The sequence below is a fragment of the Lactuca saligna genome, chromosome 4 (assembly GCF_052625555.1).
Source record: "Lactuca saligna cultivar CGN05327 chromosome 4, ASM5262555v1, whole genome shotgun sequence".
Lineage (NCBI taxonomy): Eukaryota > Viridiplantae > Streptophyta > Magnoliopsida > Asterales > Asteraceae > Lactuca > Lactuca saligna.
In genome coordinates, this window is record NC_136420.1 from 286,910,016 (window position 1) to 286,934,721 (window position 24,706).

Sequence of the window (24,706 nt, forward strand, 5' to 3'; positions counted from 1 at the left end):
AGGAACATAAATTCAGTAAAAAAAATATGGATTGATAGATTTTGCTTCTGGAAGTCTGACTTCCTTTAGTTTCAAATTCTGATTTCTTCTTTTGAAACAAATATGAACTCAAGAAAAAGAACAATAAATTCAAGAAAAAAATATGAATTCAAGAAAAAAAAACATAAATTATTACAATACAAAATATGTATCAGATAGATCAAAAAAAGTGTATAATACCATCTGATTTTTGTCCACAATAGGCTGAGACTTGAATTATTCTATTTTTTAGCACCTTTCTACCGATGATTGAAGGATTTTTTTTTTCCTTATCATTTGGAAGATTTATGAAATAAAGAAGTAAGAACTCACTGGGTCTGAGATGTTTCAGATGTTCGAAGATTGAAGGTTTTCATTTGAATGATTTTTCTGATTTCAAGCAAAGAATGAAAGAAGGAAACTGTTGCCAAGGAGCTCGACGGTGATTCGCTCAATTGATGGAATTATTAACTTGTTCATCGTACTTAAATCGTAATCACTATCACCGAGATTGAAGGAACCTAAGCGTCATTTTCTTCCCCAAAAACTTCTGATTCCCACTTATTTTCTCGCTTGCATCGTTCCGTTTTTCCACCTGATAAATAACCTAATCTGATACAAAGGCTAAGGAATATTTAGGCCCCTAGGTTTCAGTGGGCCCTGTTCAAAGGCACACTTTGAACATGCCTTGGGCCGGCCTGTATAGAAAAAATAATAGTTGTCAAATAATAAATTATATCTTATGGAACTACATTAATGGTCATTTTTTTGTAACTTTAGTAATCTTTTTTCGGTCGTGATCAAGAGCCATTGGAATGGCCTACCCGGGGACTGAGATATCCTCACGAAGAATGTAGAATGGATTGTATTGTGCATCCACTACTACAAAAAAGTATATGGGACCCCCTAGTTAGGACCCGGTTTTATAAAAAACGGGTTATAATAAAGAGAAAATTGGGGCTTTTCATATATGACCCAGTATAAAATAAGTAGTCGGGTTTTATTCTCCTTACATGACCCATTTCTCGAGTTGATAGGCCCCTGTTTTAACATCCGGGCTTTTTTAGCCCACAAATGAGCACCAACCGGGTTTTATAGGACCACATAATAACAACTTTGACAAGTTCAACACCCTAACTAATCTCAACAAATTTAGTGGAAATCGGTATTCTTCTAATGGTTTCAACAGACTCCAACAATTATATATTGTTTTCACCATTACCTCCTTAGCATTTTTGCACGTTAAAGTATCCTCATCAACTGTCACTTCGTTTTCTAAAGGTATGCTGATGACTCTTCTGCTTATGTTATTTTGTTTATCTCATAAGTTTGCATTTCTAAGTTTCCGTCTGCTAAAGAATTTCTAGTTTTTTATGTTACAGGATTACTTCTTTGCAATCTTTTCACGTTACAACTTCACCTTCAGTTTGCATTTCACTTTCCAAAGGTATTGCAATTATTCTTTATTTATGTTATTAGTTGGCATTTATAAGTTGTTGTTTTGTTAACGTAATTTTCTATTTTTTTAATAAAACAGAATTGCTTGCAAAAATCAATTGAACGATAAATCATATTTCTCTTGCAACGGCAAATCATGGTAAAACTTTTATCACTATTAAACAATCATTTGTATTATTCAAAATGTTATTTAATACTATAGGTTCATTAGTTTTTACATTACATATATTTTATAAACTTCATTTGACATAATTAGCAAACCACCAAAACATCAATTAATTCTGTACAATAAAAGAAACAAATTTATCTCAAACTACATAAGTTTAAATGTGCAATTTTCTGTCCAGATTACTAAAATTACACCAGCTTTTTAATTATATAAATGAATAAAAACAAAGAAAATACCAAAATAAACAAATCTAACAAAAAAAATTATAGTAAAGTAGTTAATTATTTTAATCAAACAATTTTAGTACTAGGAAAATTTTCTAAACTCAAAAGTCTTTTTTTTAAAGAACAAAAAGCAATTTAATAGAAGAAAAGTTTTAAAAAAGCCTAATGGTTAATACTCAAATAGAAAAGAAAAATTAGAAAAACCCAAAACATTAATAAATTAGAAAAAATCCAATCGTGTATGGAGCAAGCTACTAGTAGTGATAGCATTAAAGTTAAAGAAATAATGAGAGCTAGTTGTGATAGCAAGAGAAATGAGTGTGCACTAGGACAACTTCGACCTACATTCAACTAAATATACCAACGGGTAAAATTAAAATATGAACGAAGAGTTGATTAATGAAAAAAAAAACTCTAATCACTATTTCACTGTAAAGACTATTTTTTATTAGGTTGAAATGGCTATTGTAGCAAAACTTTAATAAAGTTCATTGTTGTAATAATAATAAATGAAAGTGTGATGCTATAAACAAGTAAACAGAAATACAATGGTATTTTTTTCAATTAACCCTCCTGTATATTTACCTTAAGATTCTTTGAGCCCTGAGATTGGAAAAAAAAAAACTTTTATCTGCTTTCAACAATCTCTTTAGCATATTTGATAATAAAAAACGGGAATAATTATAGCTGTAAAGTACACTATACAATTTAAGTTGTACTCTACATGAGTTTAAAAAACGGGTTGTTTTGTCTGAAATCGCCAAAACCATGAATTTAAGTTGTACACTACATTATTTTAGTGCAACTTATATTACCTGATCTTCTCCACTATTCAACCATATGCATTTTTTGAGTATGAACATGTAACTCTTGTTTGTGATTAGCCTTTAGCCTATAACAAGGTTCAGATCAATCTTGTCAAACTCCTTCTGCAACCGATTTTGCAAAGTATTTTTGCAAATCCTGTAGATGGTATTGTCGTCTTTTTCATATATTGGCCATTCTGAAATGGACAATCCAACAATGGCCCTTCCAACAACCATCAGCTTCACAAAGATAATTTTTACTGTTTAGTTTCTGCAAAACAATAAATAATTATATAAAATCAGGAAACAAGCCCTAGTTCAGACAAAACATTTGTTTGTAATCTCCAACAACCATCCGTCTGATATTCCTTTAGATGTCACTCCGCTTCCTTTTGCATTTAGATTTCCAAGTTTTGATATTCCCCATTATGTCTTGTTGAAAATTGACAATGCTCTAATCTCCAAAAACCAATTTGTGTCCGTTTAGTCCCCCTTCTTAATGAGTTTCAGAGATTGGAAGTCATGTGAATTTGGTTTTTGGATGGAATACAAAGTCGTTAGCAGGAACGAAATTTCCATGTGAAAGAGGGAAACTAATTAGAATAATTAATATCTGACTCTTTATTAGTATATAATAAATAAAATAACTTTTAATCTTATTAATTATACTAAATTATCTACATGATATATTTTGTTCTATCGTTTGGATTGTTATTTTTGTTGAGACTTTTTTTTTTTTTTATCAATTGTATTTAAAGTTGTTATTTATAAAATAAGTATTCATTTGCAAACTTTTTATTTTGTTAGGGATATTTTAATGTAACATTAATTAGTTTATATCTCAATATCAATTTAACACACACTGATCATCTGCATATGTTTTTAAATGAATTGTGGTTGTAGAGACCAACAAATAAATACCCTAAACATTGAATATTAAAATAATTTATAATGGTAAGGGATCACATCAAGGATCAGTTTAATTTGTAACTCAATAAAAATGTTTTTATAAAAGTATTTATAAAAAGACAATAAAAATAAAAATATGGATTTTACTTCCTGTTATAAATCTAATTTTAATTATCACAAATGAAACACAATTTAAACTAGTAAATTTTGATGTAAATCAATACGAAGAGAATAGTTAACATTGGAATTTGTTTAAACATTTTGTAAATAGATTATTATAATTCAATGTACAATAGTTGTAGTGAATCTCTAATTTGATTATAGCAATAAAAAATTCTTGAAATTATATATATTTTTCTTAGTTAGTACAATGGTTAGAGAATTTGTAATAACCCATATTTTTTTATAAACATTTAATATTTAAAATACTTGGGAGAATCTAGCATCAAAACCCTAAACTCAAATTTTCACCATTAAAGCCTTAAAAATCTTGAAAATGAAGAATCTAGCCAAATCAAGGGTTTAAGATGTTCTTACCTTGCCTCTAGCAAAAGTACCTGAAACCATAAACATAATTGTAAGTACAAAGTTTAGTGAGTTTTCCAAAATATCAAATATAACATACACATAAGATAACTTGTATTGGGTCCGTATCAACCCCGTGTCTATGATGACTTCAAGCCCAGATCAACTCCATACATAAATCATGCAATCACATCAGTCAAAGTCAGGGGTAAAAAATTCAGTGGGTCGACCATGCAATAACATACAATCATGTAATAACATACATTCTACTCATATAATACAGTGGGGCCGACCATGGTGCCTTCAACCCACTTAAGGTGGTAAGAAGACTGTAACCACCTAAAAATCAGTGGTAAAAAATTTATTTTTATTATAGTAAAAACATGGTTATCTTTTAAATCCAAGCATTCCAATAACATTGCTTAATTAAAACAATTTTCAATGTTACGTCCCAAAATTACATAATGCGAAAAACACGAGTGTGTGCACTGCGATCAAGCCGGTCCTTCCTTTCCAAACCAGTGATACCTGAAACCATAAACAAAACTGTAAGCACGAAACTTAGTGAGTTCCCCAGAGCATAATCCGCATAACCATATAATATGTATCAATCGCATAAGGCATAGCGATCACATAAGCCATATCAATCACATAAGCCTAAAAGTCAGACAATGAACCAAAGCCCAACATATGGCCCAATTTTCCAAATTGGGCCCAAACCTATACATGGTCTTTTCGTATGGCCCAACCATTTATTCCAGTACAAACACTTGGCATTCCGATGGCCCAATACCCTACTTATGGCCTAATTTTCCAAATTAGGCCCAAGCCTTTTCAATGGGCCTTATCCTAAAGCCCAATAATTTCCTTAGTCCATAAGCATGTTTCCATTTGGCCTATGAAGGCCTATAGCAACCCAGTCCAAGAAATGACCCAACAAGAACCCAAACCCAATTAGGGTTTTTCACATAAAATGACGATTAGAGTTAAATGTTCCTACTTAACCCATTAAGGACTTAATCCATTAAGTCCATCACTCCACTAATCCAAACATACAATATGGTTGGGTGAAATAGCTGAAACGTCTCTACTCCTGTAATCGGCTCTACTCACGCCCTATACAGAAACAACCCCTTAGACACTATTCTATACTCAAGACCCTTTCATCGGTCAACCTTGGTCAAAATCAAGGTCAAGGTCAAAGTCAACGTCGAATTAAATTCAAATTCAACACCTCAAGTCAAATCAACTCGTTGAGTCCATCCTTAGACTCATCGAGTTCTGCCCTTTACAAAATCGATACAAACCGTTCTAACTCGTCGAGTCCCTTTATGGACTCGCCGAGTTCTCTATTCTATTGCTTCATCTTAATGGATTAAGCCCTTATTCGTCAGATATGATGAAACACCCCAAAAATACAAGCCAAAAATTTCGTTTTTAAAATCATTTAACAGACATAATATTGTCACCATAAATCTATGAATCAAGAAGGAAAGGTAGGAGCTTTATACCTCCTTTGAGTGCCAAAATGTGAGCTTGTTCTAGACCCTTGAGCTCAAGATACTCAAGTGCTTCTTCCTTCAACCTTGCTACACTTCTTCCAAGCCCTTTTTCACCAAAATAAACTCAAGAGGTCAAGAACACAAAGCAAAGGAGTAAGGGATGAACTAGGGTTTTCTGGGAGTGAGGGATAGGTGAGGAGGCCAAATGGGACGCTATAATGGGGTTTATATATGTCTTAAACCCTGAAAATTAGGGTTTGACATATGCTCGCGTTCGTTGGGCGTACCTCATGGTACGCTGCGCGTACGCCCCCAAGTTCCGCGCATCCAATGTGATTACTACGCCCCTCATACGACTTATGGGCAACCCACTCCTTGGTCCAATCCTCAAAGGTCCATTCCAAAAGGGGCCATTGCCCAACATTAGTTCAAAACCAATATTAATTTGCATAATAAGTTAATACCTCGAGAGACAGATGTTACATATGAGCTTCATAGTTCACATATACACTGAAAATGTCATTTTAAGGGTAATGTTTCCAACTTTGGATCCAATAATTGTAATATCCCAAAAACCATGCCAAATGTAAAAAAGACAAATTTGTCCTTGATGACTTACACATGTTGCGCAAGCTGTAATAAACTATAATTAAAAAGGATAAAAATAAATAAAACAAGAATATGCATGATGACTAATTATAAATGAAATAAAATATGCCAAAAAACTATAAAAAGAACCAAATAAACGCACATATCAATGCATACCTATCCAAAATTAATCTAATAGAATTTAATTTTCGAGATTCCTCATTGTAAGATTTCTTTTTACGTAATTTGTCTCATATAGTCATTTTGTTAATATATATATGTATATTATGAATTATAGATAGATCGTAGTTATTGGATGTACGGGATGATACGTTCAGACGTTAGATACTTGGCATGTTTAGGCGATTTTCTAAAAGTTGTTGAGGAAAATCGGGTGAAAAGGGGAGAAAGTTACATATGGTGTCCTTGTATCGATTGTCAAAATATTCGTATGTATACCGACTCTACAAAAATAGAAGAACATTTGATAACTCATGGGTTTATGAGTAATTATATGTGTTGGTCACGACATGGTGAGACATTGGTTGATCAGAACACGGGTTTTTCAGAAACTAATGACGAAAATGACTGGAAAGGAGATCATGGTTGGAGTAACGATCATGATAATATATTTGATATGTTACATGATTGTGAGGATAATGTTGCTGAAAAAGATTATGACAAATTTCAACAATTGTTTGACGATTCAGAAAAACCATTGTATAATGGGTGTACAAAATTTACCAAACTTTCAGCTATGTTGAAATTGTTTAACATAAAAGCAACCCATGGGTGGAGTGATACAAGCTTCACCAGTCTCCTAGAGATTTTGCATGAAATGCTTCCCGAAGATAACGAGCTACCAGTTTCATTATACCAAGCGAAAAAACTGATTTGTCCAATGGGATTGGAAATCGAAAGAATACATGCATGTCCAAATGATTGTATGTTATATAGGAACCAACATGCGAACCTAGATAAATGTATTATATGCAGTACTTCACGATATAAGCGGAAAGATCGTATTGAAGAAAATGTAAAAGTGACAAAAAATGGTCCGCCTGCGAAAGTATTATGGTATTTTCCAATCATACCAAGATTGAAACGGTTATTTGCAAATGCCAAAGATGCAAAATTGTTGAGATGGCATGCTGAGCGTAACATAGACGAGAACATAAGACATGTGGCTGATTCTCCTCAATGGAGGAATATTGATAATAATTTTGAAGAATTTGGTCGATAGATTAGAAATATTCGATTCGGACTTAGTTCTGATGGAATTAATCCATTTGGAAGCCTTAGCAGTCGTCACAGTACATGGCCGGTACTTCTTTGCATCTATAATCTCCCACCTTGGCTATGCATGAAGCAGAAATATATTATGATGTCATTGCTAATTCAAGGTCCAAAACAACCTGGAAATGACATTGATGTGTATTTGGCTCCATTAATAGACGATATGAAAATATTATGGAATTCAGGCGTTGAAGTGTATGATGCATATACAGGGCATAATTTCCACCTTAGGGCCATATTTTTTGCACAATAAGTGATTTTCCAGCATACGGAAATTTATCAGGATATAGTACAAAAGGGAAAAAGGCGTGCCCTATTTGTGAAAATGACACAGATTCTTTATGGTTAAAAAACTGTAAGAAAACTGTATACATGGGTCATCAAAGATTTCTTCCAGATAATCACCAATATCGTAAGGAAAAAAAAGTCTTTAATGGTAGAATTGAGAAAAGAAAGGCAAGAAAACCCTTAGGTGGAGAAGTTTTATTTTCCCGACTTGAAAATATAAACATTGTGTTCGGAAAAGTAAAAGGTAAAAGTAGATCTGTTACCAAAAATATTTGGAAGAAAAAGTCTATATTTTCGGATTTACCATACTGGAAGCACTTACAAGTCCGACATTGTCTTGATATCATGCATATAGAGAAAAATGTTTGTGAAAGCTTGTTAGGGTTGTTGTTGAACCTTAAATGGAAGTCTAAGGATGGGGCTAGCGTTCGAAGAGACATGCTAGCAATGGGAATTAGACCCGAGCTTGCTCCAATTGAGAATGTTGGGAAGCGTATGTATTTGCCTCCAGCATGTTATACCATGTCTAAGGATGAAAAAACAAAATTTTGCCAATGCTTGCATAATATGAAGGTCCCGTCTGGCTATTCGGCTAACATTAAGAAGTTGGTGTCGATGGACGAATTAAAATTGGTTGGCATGAAATCCCATGATTGTCATGTTTTGGTGACACATATGATTCCCATTGCAATTCGTGGAATACTTCCAGACCGTATTCGACACACGATCACAAAGCTTTGTCTATTTTTTAACATGATTCATTCAAAAGTTATTAACCCCGAGGCGTTGGATTCATGGCAAAGTGATATTATAATGACTTTATGCCAGCTCGAGATGTACTTTCCACCTTCTTTTTTTTTGATATAATGGTTCATCTGATATCTCATATTGTATATGAAATAAAGGTTTGTGGTCCAGTTTTCCTACGATATATGTATCCATTCGAGAGATATATGAGTGTCTTAAAAGGGTATGTAAGGAACCAACATCGACCAGAAGGTAGTATTGTTGAAGGAGGCGATTGAATTCTGTACAGACTATCTTCAAGGTGTCAAGAATATTGGCATTCCGAGATCTCAACACGCGGGTAGACTTGTAGGGATCGGGACAATTGGATTGAAAAGACTCGTCCCAGACCGTGAGGAATTTCAGCTTGCACATTTTACAGTGTTACAACACATGACAGTCATTGCTCCATACATAAATGAGCACAAAAGAGTACTACAGATGATGCACAGAAATAAGGGTGAAAGATGGTTGACTACCGAGCATAACAAAACTTTTGCAAAATGGCTGAAAAATAAAGTGAAAACAAATTATTGTGAAGAAGGTATGGATGAAGTAGTAGTACAATTGGGAAATGGTCCGCAACATCTTGTGGCAACGTACCAAGGCTACGATATTAACAGCTATACATTTTACACCAATTGACAAGATGGGAAAAGTACATTTCAAAACAGTGGTGTGACGTTAATAGCCTCTACGATGGAATTTAGCGGGGCTGATCAAGATGCAAGGTGCAGGATCGCCAAAGACTCTTACTATGGTGTCATTCAAGAAATTTGAGAATTGAAATATGATTCCATCATTATACCCTTATTCAAGTGCAGATGGGTCGACAACCAACAAGGTGTTAAAGTTGACAACGATGGTTTCACTATTGTCGACCTTTCAACAAATGGCTATGTATCTGAGCCATTCATTTTAGCCAAACAAGCCACCCAAGTATTTTTTGTCGAGGATCCAAAGGATTCGGGATGACACATCGTCTTGCATGGTAAACGGCGTATACTTGGTGTTGATAATGTCACAAATGAAGAAGATTATGATCATTTTGACGAGCTACCTCCGTTTTCCATTGGTATCCCTTCGTCGAATGATAATATTGATGATACCACTTACTTAAGATCTGACCACGACGAAGGATTATGGGAATGATGACACAATATTAAAAGGTACCAACCAAGTTATTTGGTTTGAAACAAACAAAATTCAATGAAAATTTTCCATTATGATCAACGTATTAATATAGTTTGTTTTATTGCAGGTCGGACAACTACGAGATAACAGGATTGACAGGATGCACTGCTTATTGGATTTGTTTGTAGAAATTTGAAATTAGTTAGGCTTTCCAGTTTTATTGTTTAGGTCCAAAAAACCCTTTTAAATTTGGTTTGTATTGAAATATTTTTATGAAATATGGTTGTTCTTAAGTTCCGAATTAAACCATCTTCAACAACAAAATAAATTCATTATTAACCTCTAAGTGGAATATTCTTAAATTAATTTTTTTAATAAAATCACGATAACAACAGTTATAACTAGAAATTATTGTTATTATATTTCATTATATTAAAATTTTTAAATATAATTATATGACATAAATAATAAATAATACCCCAATATATGTGGCTGTTGAAAAAATAATAATAATAATAATACCCCAATAAAGGGACTTTTGGAATTGAAAAGTGTAAAAAAAAAAAAAAATCCGTAATTAACAAATCTTATGTTGATTTAGTCAAATTTAATATTAACTTTACGCAAAAGGGTATATAATCACATGGATATTAGTAAAAAAAAAGTTTATACCAATCGAAATTAATCGTATACATTAACCATGGGGAATTAAAAAACAAGATTATATTAATTGGAAATTAACCTTATGTAGTTATATGTTACCATTTTCCATCGCAGGTTATAATTAACCAAAGTTTTGTTTCCATAATGCAAATTAACCTTAATTATTTATTTTTAAACAAATTAGTTTCTACCCAATCAACCACGTTGTGTAATGGATAAAATTACCGCCATTAATTTTCGATATCCCGCCATTTGACCCCATTATGCGGTTTTGAAGCTCCTGTAAAATTCAAAACCACCAAGTTATACTCACAAACAATGTTAATACTTAGCTTCATCACCACGATAGCCAATAAACTATTGAGGTATACAATGGATGATCAACCACAACAACCACCGCCACCGCCACCACAAGAGAGAAAAAAGAGAATAGCCACACAACTAATTGACAGTCAAGAGCCACAAGAAATTGATTTCAATCATTTTGGTCTGCATTATGGGGATAAACAAATTAAGTTCGCCAATGAGTGTGGAGTCCTCACGCGATCGATGATTTCTATCAATTATCAAACATGGAAGAAAGTGCCGCAGGGTGAACTTGAGATGCTGTGGTTAACTATTAAAGTATGATATCTAAGACCTATTATATGTGTTTTCATTTAGTCAAAATATGTTATTAACAGTTAAAATCTTTGCTTTGAGATAAACAGAGACGCTGGAATATTCAAAATAACAAACGCAGAGGTGATGTGCTTAAAATTTGTAACACTGCATGGAAATCCTACAAGAAGAGGCTAATACGTGATTTCATAGCCAATGGAAGAGATCCAATTCCAATCTACCCATATCTAGACCCTGATACATGGAAAACCTTCAAAAAAGAGAGATCTTCAAAGGAATTTCAGGTTTGTTGGACTTTAGTTCATCTAGTTCTTTCCATGTTTTAATTGTGTTACCTCTGTTTGTTTGTAGGTAATTAGTGAGAAAGCGAGAGCAAATGCGAAGCTTCAAAAAAATCCAGCACGGTTAGGTCCACATGGGTATCGGGGTAGACAAGCTCAATGGGAACAAGAGATTGCATCCGAAGGGTTGTCGGAAGAGTTAGCATCAGAATTGTGCAAGATAAAAAGCCAGCGTTCAAAAGATTTTGTCATGGGTAGGCTATCTAAAAATGAGTCTGGATCATATTATGCACCACTCGGCATGCAAGCAACAGTGACTAAGCTTGTAAGATAATTTTTCATTTTAAATTTTGTTATCATTTCTATTGTAATAATTGAATTCCAGTACATTAAGAAATCATGGTAAGATAAAAGTAAACTAACCATCAAATATAGAACTCTAGATCAATGGGAATTATCTATCTCTCAACTAACAACTTAAGCATACATCAATGTTTTGTACTGGTAATTCCTAGATATCTTTGTTCCATTCAAATGTTGATGTTGGATTTTATTCTAATAATCGCATTGCCTATGTTAACAGGCAGAGGTCGAAAGTCAGATATCCCGAGGAGATTGGGTCCCTGAACCTGGAGAAGATTCGTTGACAGCAGTGTTAGGAAGAGAGCATCCCGGTCGGACTAGGGCAGTTGGTCACACTGTTGGCTTGAGAAAAGCCATGCACGGGATAGATAAAAAGAAGAGGAAAATGCACGCCAAAGAATCTATGGATGAGTTGCGCGCCAAGTTGGACGACGTTACAAAACAAGTGTCAGAGTTAAAGGCAGTGATACATGACTCATGGAAGCAAGTCACGGACAATGTGAGCCTGAAAGTTCATAATAGTAGTTCTGACTCGATGCCAACCTTGGCTACTATAACGGTAATTGTGTATACCTCTTTGCAAGAGCTTAAATCTTGATAATGTATTTTAATTTTGAATTAGTTATTTAAAATTTGAGTTATTTATATACAAAACCTACTTGCAGAACCCCACTCAGTGTAAATTGGTGTTACCATATGGAGCACTGGATCAGAATTGTGCTACTGGCTTGGTCTTTCCGTATGGGGATAGGTTAATACACTCACTCCCTTTGCGTGAAAATCACATGAAAGTGTTAATAGACCAAATCAACAAAGACTTTCAAAGTCTTCCTATTCTTGTAGTGACTGATGAAGTCAGTAATCTTCAAAATGCAGTTGGCCAAATAATTCAATGGCCACGAAATGCTATTATTCTGACTCAGGTACATATTTTTTATCCTTGATTTTTTAGTTACTATGTATATGCATAATTTATTTCCAATGTGTTTAATGAAAATGGTTTGTGGATATAGATTCAAGGAAGAAAGCAACAAAATTCGACTCCAAGTTTGCCACAAACCAGTGTAGGGGGTTGTACAAGAAAGAACACACTCACTCCAATGAACAAATCGAAGCCAATTGAATTACTACGTGAGCGATTGAAGAACAACCCACTAATTCATGTTGTAGCTGATGATGGCATTCTAGAAACTGACAAGTTTGAGTTTTGGGTAGCACATGATGAAATTCTTCAATTGTTGAACAAAAGAACACTTGATGTTACCATTCTAACCGTTTGGGAGATGTAAGTACACTTAACTTTATTATTATTAGTTGCTCCAATCTTTTGTTTGTAGGTTGTTTGTAGATATTATATGCTTGTAACACATTTTGTCTTATTTTTAGGAATCTACATTCCATTGCATGTGTGAAGAACAAATGTTCTTTCCTAAACCCACATAAGATTCTTGGGGAAAGTTGCCAAGAAAACCCGGAAGCTGTCATAAATTACATTGTTGATGTGATGCGGATTCAGCAAGGAAAACAATTTCTCATTGCTCCATATCTGCAAAGGTACTTTATGTTAATATATATAATCATTGTTAAACTTTCTCTATATTTATTGTTTATACTAATACTTCAAACATTACAAGTGAGCATTGGGTCTTGTTCGTGATTTGCCCTCATAATGGCACCGGGTACATATTGGATTCAATTAGGAGTCATGTACAAAAGCCTGTGGATACCTATTACCTACTGAAGAAATATGTTGACACGTAAGAAATTTCATAAACGTGACATTCTTTTCTATTATTTTTTATCACAACACTAATTTTTATTTTTCAGGGCTTTTGCAAGGTATGGGAAATACACATCAAATCCAATCAGTTGGACGCTCGCCGAGGTAATTCACGTCACTATACCTAAAAATATAGATTTTGTATTTCACTTTTTTGATTAGTGTATATTTGTGATTACAATTTAGTGCAAACAACAACCGGGCGATTGGGAATGCGGCTATTATGTAATGAAATGGATGATGGATTTTGTGATGGTTGAACAACACGGATTCTTGAGTAGAGTAAGTACTTAAATATATTTATGATTTTTGTATATGACTATAGACTCTATTTTTTTATATAACAATTGTAGTTTATATTTTTATATAGACGACTACACCTTGGAAGGACACCACTCCTTTTTCGAAAACCACCTTGTTTTCAATTGTTGTTAAGTGGGCAACGCAATTTCTGAACAAATATATGAAAGATGTGGTTTTCTAGAAAGACATATCGGTTAGTTTTTAATACTTACAGCATCGAACTTTTAGCTTAACCTTGACCAATGTGTTATAGACTAAGAATACCATATGTGCACATAATGTTGTAACCAGGTTCTTCTTTAATGTTTAGTTATGGCAAAACAAAAGGAACAATGGTGAAAGTTGGACTCGTTGTGATTGGAAGACTCACATTGACTGGAACCATCAATGTTGTTTTTTTTAATTGTTCAAGTTATATATATATATATATATATATATATATATATATATATATATATATATATATATATATATATATATATATATATATATATATATATATTTTCCAGCTGCAACAATTGCTTAACTAGTTAACTTATATTTGCATTACTGTTTGAACTTTATTATTGTTATGGGCAACTATTCAATTTAAATTTAATATTTCGTTTTATCTTGAATGTATCAAATATTTGCTTGCTCTTTAATGTGTGTATGTTGGCAAAATTTAATCTTATGTTAGCAACATTTGGATGCTTAGGGTGCCATGTGAAAGAAAATATGATTATTTATTGTGTATTAATTTTTTTTTTTTTGGAAAAGGGTAAAGGACCCCGTTGTTTATTATTATAGAACTGAGAGATATGTTGGTGGAAAATTGATTTTGGCTCGGTAAAAGACGCTCTTCTATGTATGGAGACCGGGTTTTATATTACAAATATGACCCGGTAGAAAACCGGGTTCTATATGTCTTTTCAAATATAACCCGGCCACAACAAACCCGGATGCAAAATCGGGTTTGATTAGGCTTTTTAACCGGGTCTTTTTGCTCTTTTTGTAGTATGCGACCAAATAATATTCTTATCACCCATGGTTTTGAGCCTCTGGTATATTTTTCTTTTAAATAAATACTTACTCATGTCAAATTTTAAAGTAGAAGAACTGTCTATATTTTTTTAATAATATGTATGGGATATTAGGTCGGCCAGGTGGCCACCGGATGGAGATATCGGAGAAGAAACAAGAGTAATTGGTACACTTGGGTTAGTGTTTATAATACTCTTTCTTGTGGTTTTTGATTTTTCCATTATATTTTTTTATTATATGGTTTAATGTATGACTTATTACATTACCATGGTTTTTTTTCAAGATATTTGGTTCCTGAGTATGCAGATGTATACTCGTTTGGGGTTGTATTATCGGAGCATGCATGTTACGAGGCACAAAGCAGTGGATATTAACCATGGTTAATGTTATAAAAACCCTCAAGTTTTCAAGGTTTTATCGGTTTTGCCTAAAGTTGAAATTTATGTTCGTTTTTACCCTAATATTTTCGAAGAAATGTTCGGTTTTACCCTTTTACTGGTGATAACAGGTTTTTCAGGTTATCATTATATTAAATTTAACAAAAAAAAACCCTTATGTTTACCATTTTTTACATTTTTACCCTTAAGTTTATAACTTTTTTTACACTTATACCCTAAGTATTTTTTTTAATAAAAAAATGTTTAATGAAATATTGTATTTTTTTTAATGTTATATATATATATATATATATATATATATATATATATATATATATATATATATATATATATATATATATATATATATATATATATATATATATATATATATATATATATATATATACCTTAAATTGTTCACTAAGTTAAGATAATCAAACTAAAATCATAGCAATAACATGAACAAAGCAATAGGTACAAAACAATAAATGAGCATAATAACCGAAAAACCAAACCGTAACTGATATAACTAAATCGTTAAAACCGAACTATTGGTGAAAATAGTGTTGCAGGTGCAATTTGATTGTTTGTGTCTATTTTAGTGAGTTAGTGATATACAAAGTCATTTTATCAGGTGCAATTTGTTGTTAAAATATATATAGACAAGAGTTGTTGTTGAGCAAATCCAAATTACAACATGTATGTTGTAGAGTGAATTACAATAAGTAACTCTCGAAAATTGTTATAAAAAAACGGTTTCAAAAAAACATACTAGAAGGTTAATTAATTGCCTTCTCTTTTCAGTTTTTAGTTTTTAGTCTTCACAATTGCCTTTTCGTTTCTTATATATTTGTATTATGGCAATATTAAGTTATTCAATTATTCACTTTTCCAACAAAGTGACGAATAATGATGTTGATGATTTTGATGTATCTTTGTTTATTTCACGCCTTATGTGAACAAATGTTTCTTTTGATCATGATGCCTTGGTTAGTCCATGACTTATTTATTTATATATTCCATGTGTAGAAAGGTGGTAAATATGGTAATTTTTTTCTCAGATGATCTTCATTTTGTGGTATAATGCAAAGGGTAGAATATCAACTTCCGAACCTTATGGTTTGATTTATTACAGGATAAAAGATTCCTTCTTCAAATAGTATATGCCCAATCACACAAGAAGTTTTGGGAGCTTGGGTTTACGTTCACCCCACCTATCTCGAGTCTTCATTATTTACACAAACTGTTGCAGGAGTTGTTGCTATCATTTGGCCACCTCAGTTACTTCTATAAACTTAATGGAAAGTGCTAGATTGATACATCATAATTTTTTGTATAATGAAAGTATTGAATGTGGTTCAATTTGAATATTAGTACATTTATTCATTTATTGTATGAAATGGATTGTTCTATTATATATGTATTTTATTTTATATTATGATACATTAATTGTTATTTAATTTGAATATATATATATATATATATATATATATATATATATATATATATATATATATATATATATATATATATATATATATATATATACACCTCAAATTATGACACGCAAAAATGTGTGTCTGTCACACCCCCAAACCTGGATGGCGGAAACGTTCGGGGGCGGATGACTTCATTTTGTTGTATCATAACATTTGAATATGAATGAAACATAGCAATCAAACATCATACAACAAAAAGATACAAACATACATTCTTTAAGTGTTGTATTTGTTCATTAATTACACAAAAATGATAGAAACAACAATTAACCCCAAAATGTAGCAAATATCCAAGTTCATTGGTCCAAATACCTGCTCACTGAGTCCCTGAGAATACAAGTAGTTTTGAAAAGAATCAACATAGAATATTGGTGAGTTCATAAGCATGCTTGAATGAAAAAGCTTTGTAACATCTTTGTTTGTAATAATTTGTAAAACTCCAGAAAATCTGATATTTTCTGTGAAAACGGTTTATGAGTCTCGTTCTAAAATTGTGACTAATTACATGCATGTCTTTTGTTTTCTGTTGTTTGTAATTGTGAAAAATGCGTTCCCAGAAAATCCAACATATTCTATTGTATGAAAACTTGCAGCCTTAAACCCTAAGACTGGAGTGGTGACAAATAAGTACTGGAAAATGAAGTGTAGTTTTATATTTAATAAAACTAGTGAAGCGTATATTCCTCCATAAATCCAAAATAATGTTGTTAATCCCTATGTCAATCGTTACAACCATGCTTGATGCAGCTGATATGTCTATCATGCCATTCTTCAGGCGTCGGTTTAGGTAAGATATTTGTCACCCTAGACTAGCCCCGTCTAGCTGTAGCGAACAACTCAGATGTCGGTGTGTTAACCCCATATAGATCTATATACAGTTACCTCGCTCTTCCTCTAGGAGACTCTGGTTAGAACTACAGCTCTTACGGTGTACGCTAGGTAGGTACAGTGAAGGAAAGTCTCAAAAGTGCCTTAACAAATTTACACGAAATTTGACTCCTATTATTGAATAATGAAAATAACATTACTAGTGTCAACTCATGATGACAATTTTATGACACGCGTTTTACTGCTTTATGACATACAACTTATAACTTATTCTTTTAACAACTTTATGATGGACATATTATGACACGCAGATTTTTCTGGGGTGATAATTCTGTTTTGTATACCGCTTTGGTTAAATTATTTATAACACTTTTTGTAAATAATTATTAATGGACTTATCTACTTGTAATATATGTTGTGTAAGTAGCATAATCCTCCATGTTTTTAAAAGAATTAAAATGATGACAACATATTACGACTATTTCACTAGTAGAACTATTTTTTTTGTAAAATAATCAAGTTTTGTAGTTTGTGTAACACACCAAAAATTTCTTTAGGAGTTTTGTAACACAATATATACCATGTTGTTGTGACTCTAGCATGTCATGATTTTTACAAAACACAAATATGTTATTAACATACACTTTATGATTTTTAACACACATTAAGAACCTTTTTAGTTGAGAACTTGTTTCATCTTCAACCTATGACTATGATAAAAGTAATTATCCAAAGAATAAAGTTAATCTAGCAACATGAACCTTGTAAATCTCAATGGTGGGTTAACATGAAACAATCAACATTTCAACCACAATATTTAAGATGCATGCTATTATCCAAAGGTTAAACATATTACACACCGGTACATGCAATTATCCAATGGTTAAACAAGATTTGACCTGTATACCCCCCTCCTAAAAGAAAGAGTGCAAAACTCGAAAAATAGAGGGGTATGAAGCTCACCTTGGTTGATTTTCAAGATATAGAATAAGAAGAAGGAGGAGGAAATTTCGAGGCTAGCTTGTCTTGGAGACATCACTCGAAAATGGTGTTCTAAAGGCTTAACACACAACAAAATGAGTGTGTAAATGGAATGTTCTTAGCATAAAGATGTAATAAAACACGTTAAGTTTACCATGGACTTACCAAGAAGCCTAGGATCGATCTTTGATGATGACGATGCTCAAATTTTTTGAGAGAATAAGGAGGATGTTCTTGAGAGCTAAGGGAGGAAATTGAAGTTGTGAAGTGTGTGTGTGTGTGTGTGTGTCTGTCTGTGTGTGTGTGTGTGATCAGCCGCACATAAGGAAGAGACAAGGTTAATGGGATTTGCATGGTTGCATGGGGGTTAAAAGGCATGGGAGTATTTTGGGTAATAAGGAGGTAGGCAACTCCTTAATACCCATCCATTTTGTACTAACCGAACCCTAGGTTTCTCTGCCCAAAAGGGTGGCCCAAAAAGAGTGGTGTTCAGTTTTGACTTGGCCCAATAGGAGTGCCCTATAGACGTTTTCAGCCTAACAAGGCCCACTGAAGTGTTTTCGGCCCAATATTGGTTTTCGGCCCACTAATTCTCAATAAGAATTTTTCGGCCCAATAAGGCCCTAAGAAGTACTTTTGGCCCAATAGGGGTTTTGGGCCGAGAATTCTTGGGCTAAGGCCCAAAATTGATTGGACTTTACTATTACATCAAGTTTTGGACTTGCATGAGGCTATTTCAACTTGGTTCACAAATGTATGTACGTATAAACTTAAATGACATTGTAGTTTGGATTTCACTATCTTTATGAAATAGGGCTACATAAAAGAAATTTTTCATACAAGAAGTCTAATCTCAACCCTAATTTGCTGGTTGTGACAATGTCATCTTCCTTTATGACAGAGGATTCCTTGACCTGCAATATGTGTCGTGAGTGTGTGTCGTAAATTCTCGTCATAAGGTTACGACACGCAAATGTGTTTTGTCTTAGTTTATGAAAGGGGCATCCTTGACGTGCATTTTTGTGTTGTCTATACCTTTTATGACACTCAATACATGTTATTAAAGGATATTTTATAGTAGTGCTTGATTTTTGGGATGTTACACTTTTATCGATTTTGTCAAAAGAGAAGCTCAATAGTCAAAGCTATATGGATTGGATGAAAAATATGAAGACGACTCCCTGATATGAGAACAAGGAACATGTTCTCGAAAATCCTCTTGATGTAATCAATCAATCCATTGATACTTTGGAAGAAATTGCTACTTTTAAGAAGAATTTTGATGACGCCACGAAAATTTTTTACATTATGGTTGCTACCATGGTGCCAGAACTTTAGAAGTTCTTTGAGGATTATTGGCCCTTTGAGATATGCCCTGTCCTCTTTGAAAAGTTTCACAAGAAGGCTAGGCAAGAGCTTTATGAATTGGTCAAGTCTCTTATGAGATGTGGAGTTGTTAGAAAAGCTTAGTGTGTCGTTTGACCAAGAGTTGGCCATTGATATGGTCCCATATTCTTTGATTCCTAATTATGACTAGTTGATATCGACTTATCATTTTATCAACAAAGAGACGACATTGACCCGACTCCACAACTTATTGTAGAATGTTGAATTAAGGATGAAGAATAATCATTTCCCCTTTGCTATAAGTGCTCCTGTCCTGGACATTGGGAAAAACAAATGAAAGAAAAGGAAGTATTCCTCTCAATCAAATAGGAAGGGCAAGGCCCAGGTTGGATCATTTAGCAATGGGTCTAAGGCAAAGCCTAACTTTCATGTTCTAGCTGTTAGTGACCCAAAAGAGGACACTTGCTTCCATTCTATTTGTTAGTGACTCGAAACATTATTTTGTTTACTTCCTCAATATTCATTTGATAATGACAATGGTTCGATTATGGTTTATAAAATAGTTTTATAATGTTTTAAAGCTTTACATTGTAATGGTGTGTATGAAAGTGTGACATGTGTTGATAACTTCGGAAATATTGTATTCCATATTGATTCTTCTAATGGTGTAGACAAAGCATGCATGTGTCATTGTTGTTTTAGACATATTAATAAGAAATGCATCGCCCAAATCCAAAAGGATGGAGTGTTGGAATCATTTGAACTTAGGTCAAATGATGAATACGAGTCCTGTATTTTGGGCAATATGAAAAAATCACCTTCACTAGAACATATTAAATAGGTGAAGGATTGTTCGACCTCATCCATATTGATGTGTGTGGGCCCTTCAGATCTGCTACAACGATGCAAATTGATAGTACGTGATCTTTACATATGGTTATAGCAGATATGGATATATCTACTTAATCAAACATGAATTAGAGAGGTTGAGAATCAATATATCTACTTAATCGATAGACTTTTTAAAAGTTCAAAGAGTTCAAGCATGTGGTCGAGAATCAATTGAATAGGGTAATACAAATGCTTCGATATGACAGAGGTGGAGAGTATCTGAGTATCAAGTTCCATGACTATCTCAAGGAATGTGGAATTTTTTCACAATTGAATCTGCCTAGAACACCACAACTTAATGATGTGGCTGAGAGGCGTAATCAAACCCTACATGATATGATTCGTTCCTTGATGAGTCGAGCTTCTCTTCCAATATCTTTCTAGGGGTATGGTTTTGAAAAAGCTACACATATCTAATATCTTGTTCCCACTAAGAAGGCTTCCAAAACTATTGGATTAATTGTCTAAGGTTGTAACTAAATTGGTATAATTGATGAATAAAAGTAAAGTCCTTTTTAAGTTGCCCTCATAACCAAGAAGTGGCTTTATTAATCGAAAGAGAGAGATAAAATGTTTAGTTAATATATTATGTGATTAAAATATTAATTAAAAAAATGTTAATTAATGATTTTTTTAATTTATTATATGAACAATAAATTAATTAGAAATATATAATAACTGATTAATTGTTAATCAAAATTTATCTGGAATTAATTCAGGATTAATTGGAATTAATAAAAGGTGTAGGGGTGATATGTAATTGTTTAATAGTTGAACAAAAGATGCAATTCTAGAATGGACCATGGCATGGACGGTTTTAAAGCCCTTCTTAGGGTTTTCGAATGCCTCCTAGTGGTAAATACGTAAAGGATTTAGAGTGGGATTAATTCTATTATTTAATCAATTAGATCCTGCTTTGTCCATAAGTTGCCTTGGACTATAAATAGGACCCTTAGGCTCCAAATTTTCGTGGCTCTCTCATACATTAAAAGGGATAACAAAATTCTCCACCTCTCGCCCCTCTCTCCTTCAATCCTAGGGTTTATTGTGTTTTGGGTGTGAACCATTAGAGGCTCACACACTATCGGAGTTAGATTTTCCGAGGAGACAAGAATATTTTGATTAGCTTGATTGGGATTTACAAAAGGTGTGTCACCCTCCATTTATTGTGAAGTTCGATTTCATATAGATTTTCTAAGTTTTGTTGTTCAATAGTATATTGCTTCAGTAGTGTTATGGCATAGATCAAAGTAGGTTGCATTTACTCTTAAGAGTATAAGGTTTTATCTGCATTACTACATGTAAAACCCATCAGTTGTATCAGAGAATCAGTTTGTCTAACAATTAAATGTGCATTAGTTGAACTTGAAAAAACTAAAGAACACATAATAGACATTCAGTCACATCACCACGTCGTGGGCTTCTATTTGCCACATCATGGCCAAATCTTCTAATCCACATTATTTTCCTTTTATGCCACGACGTGGGCAGTCCTCTGCAACATGATGGGGAGCCCTCTGATCAAAAATTTTTCTCGATTAATACAAAATTAATTAGGATAATTACTTTAGTAAATATTATTTTAATCCGCATAAAATGTTAATATTTAACTTGGTAATCTGATATCCATATGAAGGCAGAAGTGAACTCCGGTGGTGACAGGAGAGGTCTGGCAGCCTCTTGATGCCCGTTTGGTAGCTTCTTTATGATGAAAACGAAGGGAGAAGTAGGAGGAAAGGGAGTGGACTGCGATGGAAGTGGTGCTAGGATTTTCTAATCAAAAGAGGTAGCTAAAGGTGGTGGAATAAGGTGGTAATGCTGGTGGTGTGTGGTAAGCGAGATAGAGAGAAAGTTTTAGAGAGATTGAATGAGGGAGTAACTTGAGGATATGGCTGATAAATTTGGTGTGTTAAATGAAGAAAGGAAAGGCTCCTTTTATAGTAGAAAAGGCACACACAAGCCATTAAGGCCATACTTCTAACCCATGCTTGTGTTTTAGTTAAATGTGTACACAATAAAAAAGAAAAGTTATGGGGAAAATAAAATGTGGGAGGGGGAGGAACAAAGAAATATGATTTTTAGCTTCTTGCATCTCATGTGGGCCGCCACAATGATTTCACCGTCTCTTTATTTGCCCAAAACAATCATAATTTGGTGTACCATGATCACTCGTGATAAAATACATGAAGTGATTCAAATGAGTGTGGGTTAAATCCAATACTCATAACTTATGAGCGCTCTTGAATGTTGTAGCAACTCTTTCTATGTGCAACACCTTAGACATCTACAAGCCAACTTCATGAGAGTTTTGATTCATACCTACTTCCAACATATGACCGACTGTGGAGAATTTGAATAACCTAGTTATTAAGGAATTCAAAACATGCAAAGTGGAACACAAAAATCATACTAATTCAATATGGCCCCAAGCACCTTTGAGAGTAAATAGAACACCTTTTATTTAAACACCATATTGGTTACTCATTATTCATTGTATAATGTTAAAAAATTTATCAACTTAATACTTGAATTAAAATGATAGTTGTCCCATGCTCCAAGCATGTACACTATTTTCTAAACAATAGTTATGCAATACACCAAGTATGCACACTATGTTTGTCTATGATCCTTACTTTGTGAAATAGACCAATTAAACATGATTACAATGATGCTCATTTCACAAACCCAAATCCTTACCATAAATGTAAGAATTCCAAATTCCTTCCATTTACCGAAATATGTTAGATTCTAAACTTATATGCATTGATCCTCTCGTAATGACTATGCACAAAGTCATAAAGACTTGGCAACAGACATTACAAAGTATTCTCATGGAGATCATTCCATGGAAACAAAGTCTCAAATTCAAAGTAAATTGATTTGAACATCATTCTTGCATTAAATTTTCTAATCTTACACAGATTTAATGAATAACTTCCAGCTATGGAATCGTTTCCATATTCTCATTTTGACTATCACTTCTGAACAAGAGTTGCCTCTTTTAAGAATTTGTCTATATGATCTTTTCCAAAAATTTACATCATACTTCCAACTGTCCATGAGCAACCAATCTTCGGTAATCCTTAGATTATCCTCGACAGATGCTTAATCATTTTAGTCCTATACAATTCTTGATTTTACCCCTCTTAATGCCCTAGGCATTTGGAAAATTTAGAAAGTATAAATATTATATCACATGTAGTCGATCCTATATCCAAAGCCTATGGGACACGATTCATGATGTCTGACATAAAGACATGATCCTAGATCAGTCTTTTGCTACAATATTTTTTATTTTCCATGTTTTTATAATTCCACTATGAAAAGGGATGCCGTAATCATAATCGAATTTGAGAACGCAATATATATAGAATTTCCTTATATAGAACCATTCCAACACAAAATTCATATATATATATATATATATATATATATATATATATATATATATATATATATATATATATCTTTCACTAAAGATGATTAAAATCTCAATCTAAACTTTTTAAAATTGAAATGAAGTTTAATATCCTCTCCCTTAATTATAGCAAAACAACTTTTCCCAATTGAAACTTTTATTTTCTATGATTAATATTGCTAACTTGCAACATTTATAATAATTATCATGCTCCCACTAACTTGATAATTATCAGCATCACACTTATGCTCCCACTAGGTTTGACATGTACTCAGATTTCTGTTGGACTTCTAGAAATCATTACTTTATTGACATTCTTACCAAAGTTCAGACTTCTGATACGAGATGCTTTGATAAAACTTTATCAAAATTATACACCGTTCCTTAGATAACATACATGTGTGTCTAAACAATTTCAGAACTATGAAAAGGGATGTCGTAATCATAGTCTCAATTGTTTAGATCTTTTCAATTCCTCATAAGTCCATGCTAGTGTGCTGGTTAACCACACACGCTCCACTAACGACTTTGAGAATGCAAATATCATAATTGCTATCTACTTAAAACCACTTTGTGAAAGCATTTCCTCACCATCATTTTATGACACTTAGATTTCATGGTGTAT

At 33.1% G+C, this 24,706-nt stretch overlaps 1 protein-coding gene across 1 annotated transcript; it reads left to right on the forward strand.

The window, feature by feature from the left end:
* The first annotated feature begins 6,524 nt into the window (after positions 1 to 6,524).
* Positions 6,525 to 7,442, forward strand: LOC145040739 (uncharacterized). The gene has a single exon (XM_078988643.1). It carries the CDS (start codon positions 6,525 to 6,527, stop codon positions 7,440 to 7,442), a length of 918 nt encoding a protein of 305 aa, XP_078844769.1.
* The last annotated feature ends 17,264 nt before the right edge of the window (positions 7,443 to 24,706 follow it).

Coding starts and splice junctions, on each gene's coding strand:
- LOC145040739 (XM_078988643.1), top strand. CDS start 6,525: ATGATACGTTCAGACGTTAGATACTTGGCATGTTTAGGCGATTTTCTA.